At 48.2% G+C, this 13,250-nt stretch overlaps 1 protein-coding gene across 5 annotated transcripts in view; it reads left to right on the plus strand.

Moving 5' to 3' along the window:
- The window catches only part of ccdc66 (coiled-coil domain containing 66), a 117,572-nt gene that overhangs the window by 71,661 nt on the left and 32,661 nt on the right, over window positions 1-13,250 (plus strand). For 4 of the 5 annotated variants that reach the window (XM_038812806.1, XM_038812807.1, XM_038812808.1 and 1 more), the window contains exons 11-13: window positions 4,118-4,202; window positions 7,914-8,075; window positions 12,999-13,143. In XM_038812806.1, coding sequence (XP_038668734.1) covers window positions 4,118-4,202; window positions 7,914-8,075; window positions 12,999-13,143 — 392 coding nt within the window. The remainder of the gene's footprint in view (window positions 1-4,117; window positions 4,203-7,913; window positions 8,076-12,998; window positions 13,144-13,250) is intronic. The other variant, XM_038812810.1, reaches the window with a different exon arrangement.

A 13,250-nucleotide genomic window follows, 5' to 3' on the forward strand; every position in this document is an offset into this window, starting at 1 on the left:
TGCCAGAGCCAACATTACATTGCCGGCGTGCAACAGGCCCTGGCCAAGTCTCACCAGGTCATGGCCCAGTCGCAGCACGCCATGGCACAGTCCCAGCAGGCCATGGCACGGTCCCAGCAGTCAGTCGCGGAGAGCATCAACCGCCTGACACACGTGCTGGATGGCGTCGCGCACACGCAGGTTGAGGTCGCACAGTCCCTGGCGGGAATGTCTCACTCCCTGGACTCCGTCTCAGCGAACCTTTGGAACCTGGTGGAGACCGTCGCAGGCCTCCAGGACTGGCAGCGCCAGGTGTCGGTGGGGCGACGGGGCACCTCCCTGCTCGCACCCCCATCCCACAGTGAGGCCCGGGGGCCACCGGGCTCCCCAAGGGAGAAGGAGGTACCGAGGCCCGTCCCATTAACTCCATCACGGGACGTCCGGGACAGCTCGGCCTCCCCCCGTCCCATCCCTGGTACATCGTGTGGGCAGCGGGCAGAGAAGGGTGGTGGTGGGAGTTGTGTGTTGACCCTCCGCGCGACTGGCAATGCAGGTGGTAGTGTTGGTGTTCAGCGGGGCCGTCGCACGAGGCGCGAGAATCTTGCTGCCACCAAGGCGTTGCGTGCCCGCTGTCCTCGCCGGGTCCGTCATGCAGCCTCCTGGGCATCACCAGCAGCCGTCACGTGTCTGCGTGCTGCGCCCGACACTCCACCAACCTCCTCCTCCTCCTCCTCTGTGCTGGCACCACTGCCACTGGCTTCTCCCTCCGCCTCCTCCACCAGGACATCTCCCCTCTGCACCGCGATGTTGTGCAGCGCACAGCAGACCACAACAATGCGAGCGACCCTGTCGGGCTGGTACTGCAGGGCCCCTCCGGAGCGGTCCAGGCACCTGAATCTCATCTTCAGGAGACCAAGGCAGAGCTCCACCACACCCCTGGTTGCTGCATGGGCCTCATTGTATCGGGTTTCCGCATTGGTCTGAGGCCTCCTGGCTGTATAGGCGTCATCAGCCAAGATCTCCGTGGATAAGCCCTGTCACCCAGCAACCAGCCGTGGGGGGACGTCCCTCAAACATTGCAGGGATGTACGACTGCGCCAGAATGTAGGCGTCATGCACACTCCCGGGGAACCTTGCGCACACGTGCATGATCCTCATGTGGGGGTCGCATACCACCTGGATATTCATCGAGTATGTCCTCCTCCTGTTTGTGAACACCTCCCTGTCCCCTGCAGGCGGGCGCATGGCGACGTGAACACAATCGATTACCCCCTGCACCATCGGTATCCCGGCCACGCTGGCAAATCCACGAGCTCGTGAATATTGACTTGTTCGGTCCTCGGGAAAGGTGATGTAGCGATTGGCGATGGCATAGAGGGCGTCGGTCACATCCCGGATGCACCTGTGCACTGATGCCTGGGAGAACCCGGAGAGGTCCCCGCTCGGAGACTGGAAGGAGCCGGTCGCATAAAAGTTAAGAGCGACCGTCACCTTGATGGCAACCGGGATCGTGTGTCCTCCTCCCGTTCCAGGTGGGGTGAGGTGCGACACGAGGTGACAGAAATGTGTCACCGTCTCTCTACTCCTGCAGGTGCTGTCCGGCATTGTCTGGAAAGAGATCCGGGCACGGTACACCCTAGGCCTCGGTCGTCGCCTCTGGCGCCCTGGCTGCACCCTCACTCTCCCCTCCTCCTCCTCCACCCCCTCTCCCCCCCCAATGCTGCTCGACGACGGGCAACTCCTCAGCCATTCCCTCTGCTGCTGCAGCTGGCCCTCAATCTACTGCGGGTTGTGGCTGTGGACGCTGCTCCAACTGCAATGCAGTGGCCCCAACCACTGCGCTGAACATAGCCATTCTGTTTGCATACATTTTGCAAACCTACAAAAGGGTGGTGGGGGGGCAGAGAAACGACATGTTAGACGGAGGTCATTCGACACCTCGGCAGCCGCGTGCCACGGGATACCTGTGTGTCCCGGTGGCCTGGTCGTGCTGCTGATACGTGCGGCCAGCCTAACCCTTGGTCACTTTCTGCATCCTCCTCACCGATGCATCCGTGTCCTGTGCCCCCCCCCCCCACTGGTCGATGCCTTCTCGGAGATGCCTTCCCAGGTCTGCCCAGACTCTGGCGGTCCGCTCACCTCCTCGCTCCTCTCGTCAGCCAGCACGACTGACTGACGACTTTAAAAAGCAGGTGTGATAGCTGGCGTCATGACCTGGCGTCACAACGTTGGGACATCGGCCCATCCGGGCCGGAGAATAGCGGGGGGCCGGATAGTCGGCATTTTTGCCATATCGGGGGGGGGGGGGTTTGCCGAGTTTTTCAGCGGGTAAGCCGATGTGAAAATTTTGCGCGTTTCGGAGAATAGCGGGAGCGCGTTGGACAGGCATCGCGTGAAAAACCGGCGTGGATCGCTGTTCTCCGAACCGCCGTGAGGTCGGAGAATCACGGCCTTCGGGTGGGGTGTGGACGGATACTAGGGTGGGGGTGGTCGGAGAAGAGGTTGGGGAGGTGGGGGTGTATTGGCACTCTGTGTCTATTCATATACCAGTAACTCCGTACCATATACAAATAACAGAGATTCCAGACTGGCTTTTTGAGTTAAAAGGCAATTTGCCACCTTTATTTTCGTCAGCTTGTAGTGGCTACTGATGAGTTTCAATTTTCACACAAGTAGAAATTTAGAATGTTCCAACCAGCCCTCCATCAAGCTAAACAGAACGATTGTTTGTCCTGAGCAAATACAGATAAGTTGAATTTAAAATACAAGGACAGCTCGTAGTAATTTCTTCAAGTCAAGAAACACAGTACAAAGGACTGCGCAGTTTAAGATAGGATAAACAACAGTTTGCAAAGCAGACAGATAGATTAGAAAATAGTTTGAAATGATTCTAAAATGACTTTCTCTCGTCTCGGTACTCTGACTTCAAAGATGATCATTATCTATTAAGTTTCGTCCCCTTTACAGCCGTGATTGGTGTTGACTGATCTAAAATTCATTTAATTGACTAAAATGTCAGTCTGTTAAATTAAAGATTAACCATTTCGGCAACGTTGCACTGATGAAAAGCTTACTCAGCAGAAATTCCTTTTCCGTGGGGTGATTCTGTGGTTACCCTGGACATGGAACTGGATCCTAGCTCAAGTTCTCAAACACAAAGAGCCTTTCTCTCCGATTGACCTTGCAAAGCTTGCACTTCCTTATCTTGATCTTTTCACAAGCAGTCAGCCATTCCTTAAGTTGTGCTTCATTTAAAATTTAGTTATTATGATTTCTTTAAATCGTTTATTTCTTTACCCCTTTTTACCTATAATAAAAGGTTAGTTTCTATCAGGGTGGTTGGAGAAGAGATTGGGGGCAGGTGAGGGTGGTCAGAGAAGTGGTCTGTGAGGGTGGTCGGACATTAGGTTGGGGGGGGGGCGCAGGGTAGGGGTGATCAGAGACGTGGTCAGTGGGGGGTGCTTTCAAATTCTAATGAGATACTGCTTTTGATCATCCAGTTGTTTCGATCAACAGAAGCACTTTTCTATCTGTAGTTTTGTTCTCATTTTGAGGTACAGTATATTAATTGTTGACCGACAATGAGTTTAATTAGTTTCAAAATAGACTGTATTTGAATTTGGCCCAAACAACAGTTTTTGCATTACTGGGAAATAACACAATAGTGAAATAGGAGGAAACTGGAGCACCATGAGGAACGGAGGAAACCCACATAGACACTGGGAGAAGTCAAAGACAGTCACCCAAGGCAGGAATTGAACCTAGGTTGGTGCTGTGAGGCAGCGTGCTAACCACTGTGCCACCGTGCCCACCTGATGTCTCAATTAATTTGACAGTCAAGTAATACATTTATCTAGGGGCAGCACGGTGGCACAGTGGTTAGCATTGCTGCCTCACGGCACCGAGGTCCCAGGTACGATCCCGGCTCTGGGTCACTGTCCCTGTGGAGTTTGCACATTCTCCCTGTGTTTGCGTGGGTTTTGCCCCCACAACCCAAAGATGTGCAGGGTAAGTGGATTGGCCATGCTAAATTGCCTTTATCTTGTGGCACATATACTTTGTTAGTTTTCGCAAGGTTTCATTATTTACAGGCTCTGCAGAGAATGCAAGAAAATTTGCGCCATTATTTCATTTTCAGCTTTCTGCGATCCATGACCGCCTTGTTGGACCCTGCACAGATTGAAGAACGAGATTTACGTCGAAAGAAGCAACTAGAACACCAGGTAACCAGTATGATTCTTATTTTTATTGAACAATAATCTCATGCGTACAAGATTTAAATTTTTATCGCTTTTTTTTTCTGCTAATGTTTATCGACTGTCATTTACAGTGTCAAAAACTGTAGAAGGTTCTTTTCATTGCTCCTTTATAGCATTATTTATCAAATTTTATGAATTCAGGCAAGTTCCCAAAAAGTGAAATTGATGTCAAAATTTCCAGCAGATTTCCATTATTCTTTTCTTTGTCCACTGAACCTATCTCCACATCTCTGAGATAAAAACCAGGGCGGGTTTCTCCGTTTCGCCGGCGGTCAATGGGGTTTCCCAATGTGGGGTAGCCACATGTTGTTAGAAAACCCCCAGGCTTCCGGCAAAACAAAGAATCCCGATGGTGGAGAATTCAGTCTCATATGTATTACAATTGGTGCATATGTTTACCTCCGAGGCAGGATGGATGTGCAGCTTGGAGGAGGTGTCCCCTTGGGGTTGCTGACCTTGTTCTTGTTCATAATCTCACAGTGCAGAAGGAAGCAATTCAGCCCATCGAGTCTGCACTGACTCGATGGGCCGAGTCTGTCTGAAAGAGCACACCTACCCAGACCCACTCCCCCACCCTATCCCAATAATGCAACCTAACCTTAGGGCACTAAGGGGCAATTTAACCTGCCAAATCCACCTAACCTGCACATCTTTGGACTCTAGGAAGAAACCTGAGCACCCGAAGTAAACCCATGCAGACACGGAGAATGTGCAAACTCCACACAGTCACCGAAGGCCTGAATCAAACACAGGTCCTTGGCGCTGTGAGGCAGCTACTGTGTCCCCAAAAAGGTATTGGGTGGTAGAGGTTGTTCATTTAGAACGAGCTGCCAAAGATGCTTGCCAAGTTGCTGCAGTGCATTTTATAGATGGTGCAAATTGCTACCACTGTGTACTGGCAATGGATGGATAATTACTTATTTTAGTGGTTGGGGTGCCAATTAAGCAGTCTGCTTTGTCCTGGATGATATAGAACTTGTTGAAGCTGCCTTCATCCAGGCATGCGAAGAGAATTCCTATACCCTCCTTAGTTGCCCTGTAGATGCTATTGATGGTCTATATCCATCTGACAGCGAAAGAACAATAAGGCATCAGGAGCAAATGGAATCCCTGCTGAAACACGGTGGAGAAGCACAAATGGCGCAAATTACCTCCTTTCTCTTTTCTGGAAGGAGGAGAACATGCCAGGAGATCTGAGACACTGTAATCATGACCATCTTCAAGGAAGGTGACAAGTCCAACTGCAGAAACTAAAGGGGAACACAGGGAAATTCATCACAAGAGTCCTCCTTAATTGTCTTCTCCCTGTGGCTGAAGAGTTTCTTTCAGAGCCGCAATGCAGATCCTGCCCACTAAGGGGCACAATGGACATTATCTTCACTGCACAGCAACTACAAGAGAAAAACAGGCAAAGGGAAAACAAGAACAGCACCAACATGGCCTTCTTTGACTTCGCAAGCCTTTGACATTGTCAATGACATGGGATTATGGAGCGTCCTCCTCTGTTTCGGCGGCCCAAAGGTTTGTCATTCTCGTCCACCTGCTTCACAATGACATGCAAGCTGTGATCTTGACCAACAGATCTACCACAGACCCAATTCAGGTTTAGACTGGGGTCAAGCAAGGCTCTGTCATTGCACTGACGCTCTTCTCTATCTTTTTTCCTGCCATGCTCCACCAGCCCTGGAGTAGAGCTAAACAACAGAACAAACTGGAATCTGTTCCAGCTCTGCTGCCTGCAGGCCAGATCCAAGGTCGTCTCATCCTCTGTGATTGAACTGCAGTATGCAGAGGATGCTGGCACCTGCACACACGGAGGCCGAGCTTCAAGCCATCATCTACACCTTCACCATGGTGTATGAGAACATGGGTCTTTCACTAAGCATCTGCAAGAACAAGTTCCGCTACCACCCTAGCCTTGCCACACAGCATTGCTCCACGGTTATCAAAATCAGGGCCTTTGACAATGTGGAACACGTTCCATAACTTGGGAACCCACTGTCGACAAGGGCAAACATTGCCAACTAGGTTCAACGCTACCATCAGTGAGCCAGCGCAGTCTTGGTCCCCTGAGGAAGTGAGAGTTTGAAGACCAGGACTTCAGACCCAGCACCAAGCTCATGGCCTACAGAGCATTAATGATACCCACTCTCCTATATGGCTGTGTTTTAGCTTTGTTCTACATCCCCAGAATCAAAGCATTGACCATGCTCGATCAGCTCTGCTGGGCGGGCCACGTCATCCGCATGCCTGACATGAGACTCCCAAAATAAGAGAGCTTCGACATGACGAGCAAGGCCCAGGAGGGCATAGGAAAGGCTTCAAGGACACTCTCACAGCCTCCTTGAAAAAGTGCAACATCTGCATCAACACCTGGGAATCCCTCAACCACCCAAAGTGGAGGCAATGCATCCGGGGAGCAACTGAACAACTCCGGTTTCATTGCTGAGAGCAAACTGAAGCCAACAGTGAAAGGAGTGCATGGCAACCCGGGCACCCTGCCCTCCCGCTCCAACCACCGTCTGCCACACCTGTGACCAAGCCTGTGGATTGCGCATTGCACTCCTCGGTCAGCTGAGAATTATGTGTGGAAGCAAGTCATCCTTGACCCGGAGGGACTCCATCAGCCTTTTCAGGCAGTACTTTCCAGTCCAGAGCAACTTGCTGCATAAAAACTGTTATCATCCTCTTTCCTCTAGCTTTTTTTATCAATTACCTCAAATCTGTGTTCTGTTTGCTGATTTACCCACCAGTGGAAGATGCATTTTCTTTACTTCATCAAAATCCCACAGAATTTTGGTCACTTCTGCTAAATGTATCCTTAACTTTTCCTGCTCTAGGGCGGCATGCGGCGCAGTGGTTAGCACTGGGACTGCAGCGCTGAGGACCCGGGTTCAAATCCCTGCCCCGGGTCACTATCCGTGTGGAGTTTGTACGTTCTCCCTATGTCTGCGTAGGTTTCACCCCCACAACCCAAAGATGTGCAGGTGAGGTGGACTGACCACACTAAATTGCCCCTTAATTGGAAAAAAATAAATTGGGTACTCAAAATAAATAAAAATCTTTTCATGCTCTAAAGAGAACATTCCCAGTTTTTCTAGTTTCTTCACCTAACTGAAGATGCAGCCACCATGTATGCTTAGCCAATTTTCCCCTTTTTCAAGCAATGAGTTTCATTACTTGGATCTGAAGAGATATTTCTTAATTTTACATGCTATAGAACATACCTCAAATTCACCATTCACCACTCTAACAATCTCTCGTCCTCCTCCACTTAATAACGAGCAGAACCTCTGGAAGTTGGTTTCATCAAGACATTGGGTGCCTCTCCCTGTTATTTGGAGGACACACTATTAACTCTTAATACCGAGGAGCATAAAGCACATGGTTATTCTTGAGAGCTACAGCCATCCATGCCAATGGTGTCACAGCAGCTGAAATGGGATCACAATCAAAAAGTAGAATTCTAGCAAAAGAGACAAAATGAAGCAACAATATGTGAAATAAGCAAAAGTAGCTTATTTTTCCTCCTAATTCAATAGAAAGAGGTCCCATTACTCAGGTTTTCACAAGATCCAAAGAAAAATTTAAACCTGTATAGTGATATTTAAGAGGAACATTAAAGATTACAATTACTCAAATGATAGCTAATGTTTCTTTAATCTCATCTTCTAGAAAGCTATAGCTATTCAGGTGGAGGAGCGCCGCAAACAAAAGCAGCTAGAAGAAGATCAGAAACGAAAAGAAGAACAAAAAGAGGAATTTCGTTTGGCCAAGGAGAGAGAAAGGTTGAGACAACAATATGAGGAAGAAACCCGAACACAAAGGGAAAAAGAAGTGGGTGTTATTAGCCATATAGTTCAATGTTAAGCAAGGACTTCCAGTTGAGCAATATCTTTACTCTAGGTAAATGGCACTTCCTGGCCTGCAACCAAACACATTAAAAAAAAAATATATATATTTATTGAAAGATTTTCCATTTTTACAATACAGTTTACATCAAAGCCCATATTCTAAAGATTTACAACCAATCGCACAAACAAAACAACCGCAGACCTCCCAAACCTTTCCCCATCTCTAGCAACTGAAAGTAGGTATTGAATGGCTGTCATCTCCGGGAGAACCAATCAACTGACCCCCTGACTGTGTACTTGACTTTCTCCAGGTACAAAAATTCCATTAGGTCCCCTAACCATACTGAGGAGCTGGGCAGAGAAGAGGATTTCCACCTCAGCAGATTCTCCTCCGGGCAATCAGTGAGACAAAGGCACTCCCGCCTGCAGCCCTGGCAAGGTCAACACCCCAAAAATGACCACCAAAGGACAAAGTTTGGCTCAATATTCAGAATCGGCAACATGGTTTTGAAGAAGGAGACGCAGAAGCGTAGCAATTTGTGGCAAGACCAGAATGTGTGTGTGACTGGCCAGCACCCCAGAACACCACTCACATTGTCTTATACCTCAGGAAAAGAAAAACACTCAACCTAGTTTTGGTCCGGTGCGCCCTGTGCACCACCTTAAACTAGATCCGGCCAAACCGTGCACATGAAGACGTGGCGTTCACTGTGAAGGGCCTCACTCCACACCTTTTCAAAATTAAAAAAAGAATTTTAGAATATGCAATTCCTTTTTTCCAATTAAGGGTGAGACCCAGAGATGGGGAGAATGTGCAAATTCCACACAGACAGTGACCCAGACAGCTGGAATCGAACCTGCATCCTCAGCGCCATGAGACAGCCGTGCTAACCACTGCACCACCGTGCTGACCCCCCCCCCCCCCACGCCTAATCACCTTCTATAGGCCTCAGCTCCCTCTCCCACTTCGCTTACATCCACCAAACCCGAATCCTCAGACACAATTAGTGCATAATTAACAGGAGGTGCTCTCTTCTGATCCTGCCAGCAAAAGTATCCTTTCCAACAAAGACTCCCTAGTGCCTCAGGAAATGTTGGGAAGGCCACCCATACAAAACTCCTTATCTGAAGGTACCTGAACAAATTTGTTCTCCACCCCTACCCACCCATCTCAAACTTCGCCGCCATTTGCTCCAGGCTGGCGAACTGTCCCTCAATAAACAGATCACCAATTCTCTCCAGCCCCTTCCCTTCCCACATCCCAAACGTTGTGTCCAACCTCAACGGCTCAAATAAATGATTGGCACAGGTAGGGGCCAGCCTCTACATGGCTCCAAGCTTGAGATGCTACTTGAATTGTCCCCATATCATCAAAGGAGCTACGACCATGGGTTTGAGGAGTACCTAACCGGAAAAAACGGAAGGGAGGCCATCCAAAATGTACCTACCGTACGTGTCCGCCACCACCTTGTCTGCTAAAAAATGAACCCGTTTGTTCATTAAAATTGCTCCCCGCCCCCTACTGTCGAAGCCCGAGTGAAAGACTTGGCTCGCCCACCCTTTCTGTAACCTGATCAGATCCGTCAAGTGCAAATGAGACTCCTGCAAAAAACTTTAGTGAGAGAAAACTCTCGACCTTTTTACTGGGCCCCCCAATCCCCTTATGTTCCAGGTGACCAACCAAACGGGGGATTTCCCACTACTCCCCCTCTCCCCAACCCAGTGTCAGCCATTTCCATCGCAAGTGATTCTCAAGTGTCTGCCCAGAGGATGTAGGTCCAAGGCCTTCCAAGATGGCCACCAAACCAAACCAGCCAATAAAAGAAAGACAATCCCATGTTCACCATCAGAAAACTAGCCACCTCCACTCCCATCCACCCAAACATCCACATTGATCACATTCGAAAGACCAGTATCTCCCTAACCAACCCCAGCCCCAACCAAACAAAAGCGCTTGGTTCATCGAACCACTAAAACCAGTTCAACAGGCTGGAGCCCCCCCTCACTTACCTTCGCTGGCTCAGACTTTAATGCCAGCGAGATGACCCCCTCCCCAGGGACAAAAAAAATGAAAAAGTGCCCCTATTCGTCCTGCCTGCCAAAATATAACACCATTTCAGCACCTCTTCCAAAAGTATGTTCCCACCAGGAGTCATATATTTCCAAATATAAGAGAAATATTGCCTTAAACAATATCCCACCAACCAGTTATCCTCTCATCCCTTGCCGAGCAACTTGTACAAAACAGCCCATCCCAATCCAAAAAATCCCCAAAGTAATGTCAAATACGTACAAAATACCCCAAAACCTGTTCCCATAAAAAAAATCTACATTGAGCCCATTTAACTTGACCCCAGTCAATGCTCTTTAACAAACACTTCTGCCTTCTCCAAAGTATCGAAGTAATAGTCCTTTGATCTGAAGGTAACACGTAGCCTCACAGAGTACACCACTCCACACCTCACTACACTCTTGTATAACGCTGCTTTGGCCTTTTTAAAGGCTGCCTGCGTCTTCACCAGCTCCGCACAGAGATCCTTATATATTCTAACATGGTTTCCTTCCCATCTCGGGTCACGATTCTCCTTGGCCCACTTCAGGACCTGCTCTTCTACTGGAAGCTGCGGAATCTGGCTATCACTGCTCATGGTGGCTCGTTTGCCCGAAATCTCTGCTGTGTTCGAAGGGCTCCATCCAACTCTGGAGGAGATGCTAGTATCCCCTCCCCCACCATCTTACCAAACATCTGTGAGAAGTACGCAGTTGGATTCAGGCCCTCATGCATCCCAACGCCCCTGAGGTTTTGTCTCCTCAAACGATTTTCCAGGTCATCTACCTTCGCCCTCAGATTCTTCTTGTTTTCCGCCACCACCACGATCGTGGCCTCCAGCGAAGCGATTAGGTCACTGTGCCTTGAGAAAGTATCTTCCATTCCTTTCAACACCTCGCCATGTTCCTTTACAGCCTCTGAAGCCCTCCCCAACTTCTCACGAATAGAACCCAGCGCCGCAGAGTGTGGAGCATCACCCTGTATTGCCTCTCAAAATGCTTCTCAAATGTTTTTCGAACTCGATGGCCACTATCACCGTTATCTGCCAGGGTGGCCCCAACTGCCTCACTCTCCGCCGACGAATTCCTTGTTGAGGCTTAATGCGAAGCCTCCGAGTCAGTCAAAATATTTCTAGCCAGAGACGACTTTGAAGTGGTTTATTTCTCCATGCTTCTCCTCTGGGACCCCTCTACTTTCCTGTCGGAAGAAATTGTCCACCACAAACCCCCGGGAACCGGGCAAAAAGGGCCAGAAAAACAAGTATCCTGGCGAGAGCAACCTAATGCACTACCTCCCCCTACATGCCGCCACCGGAAGTCCAAAACATACTTTCATTTTGATCCTTTTCTAGATATCATATTGCTCACTAATAAATACCTCTTGGTCTTAATGCTCCGACTTAAAGTTGTTATGGCAACTCTTAATTCAGTCATCAACTAGGGCGGCTTGTGGCACAGTAGTTAACACTGGGACTGTGCTGGTTAGGTGGATTGGTCACGCTAAATTGCCCCTTAATTGGAAAAGAAAAATAATTGGCTGCACTAAATTTATATTTTAAAAAATTCAGTCCTTCGCTTTCAAATGTTAGCTGGCTCAGTTGGTAGAACGTGGGCTAGATTCTCTGCCAGCGGGATGCTCTGTTTTGCCGGCAGCCAGGGGGTTTCCCGAAGGCATGGGACTGCCCCACAGTGGGAAACCCCATTGACCAGCCGGCGTAACGGAGCATCCCGACGGCAGGGTAAAACAGAAATGTGGTGCTGCGGGACGGAGACTCCAGGCCCTTGTTTTTGTGTCAGATGGCAGTGGGTTCTAGCCCCCAATCAGTGACTTGAGCACAAAATCGAGGTGCACACGTTAGTGCAGTCCTGTGAATTTTCTTTCGGATGATGTGTGGAATCAAAGCCCTGTGTACCTGCTCGGGTGGAGAGAATTGTCTTAGTGTTCTGTCTATAATTGTTCCCCCAAACAAGATAGATTAACGGGCCGTTCATCTCATTTGTTGTTTGTGGTATCTCACTATATCCAAAGCTGTTGATGTATGTGCCTACAAAACAATGGTGACTACTTTCCAAGTAATTCAATGGCTACAAGGTATGTCCTGAAAATATGAAGAACACAATATAAATCCAGCTTTCTTTTGTTTGTAACGGGACGCAAGAGACTTTGGGCAGTGGCAGGGCTGGTTACATATTAAAGACCAAAATGTCCATGCAATTAATAAGAATTTGGTTCTTATTTTTTTTTTAAATGCTTCTCAAAAATTTGGACAGGTAGCGAATAGGGAACCAAAGCACTCTATGGTGTGAAAGGCCTCCAACACCCACTACAGCTAATCCTGGCCCTCATCCAGCTGGACACTGAATAAAGGCTAGAGTGTCTTTGTAAAAAATAAAAACAACACAAATAGTCCAGTTACGGATAAGTCAGCTGAGGTCAGGAATATAGACTTGGGGCACATGGAGTTCCCATCCACCAAATATGCACCTTAAATTTGCAATATTGAAACATCAAGGCTTAAATGTCTTATTGTTTGTTTCTGTTGCTCTGGAAATGGTGCCCAGGGCCACCTTCCACTGTGTTTTGTCTTGCCAGCAGTTTCTGAGATTATTCTTACATTTCGATTTGGACTTTGACATGCATTGAGAAGGGCAACCAAGTCTGAAGAATCTATGGTTTTAAATGTGCAACCTATGCGGTATCTTGTTTATTGGCAACAGCTAATTGGTCGACAAAACTGATTAAATATGAACTTCTAGCTAAAACTTAAATAATGACTTTTTGTTCATTACTAAATAATGACTTCTTGTTCAATACTAAAACAAAATACACGATCTTATGATATCTTTGATCTTCTAGGAACTTCATAATCGGAAAACCAATCTGCTTTATGAAACTGTGCAGAAAGCGCAAGAGGACGCACAAAGGCAGAAACAGGAACAGCGCATTCGAGAATTGGTTCGCAAAGGACATGACATTTCAAATCTTCAGAAGAATGCCGAAGGCATGTAACCGATAATGGGGAGATTTTAAAGTTTGTGGTTGTTATTGTGTTATCGAAGAATGCAGTAAATACAGTTCTCAGCATTTTTTCATTGTTTTGATTGAGAT

This window comes from Scyliorhinus canicula, chromosome 11 (genome assembly GCF_902713615.1).
Source record: "Scyliorhinus canicula chromosome 11, sScyCan1.1, whole genome shotgun sequence".
Lineage (NCBI taxonomy): Eukaryota > Metazoa > Chordata > Chondrichthyes > Carcharhiniformes > Scyliorhinidae > Scyliorhinus > Scyliorhinus canicula.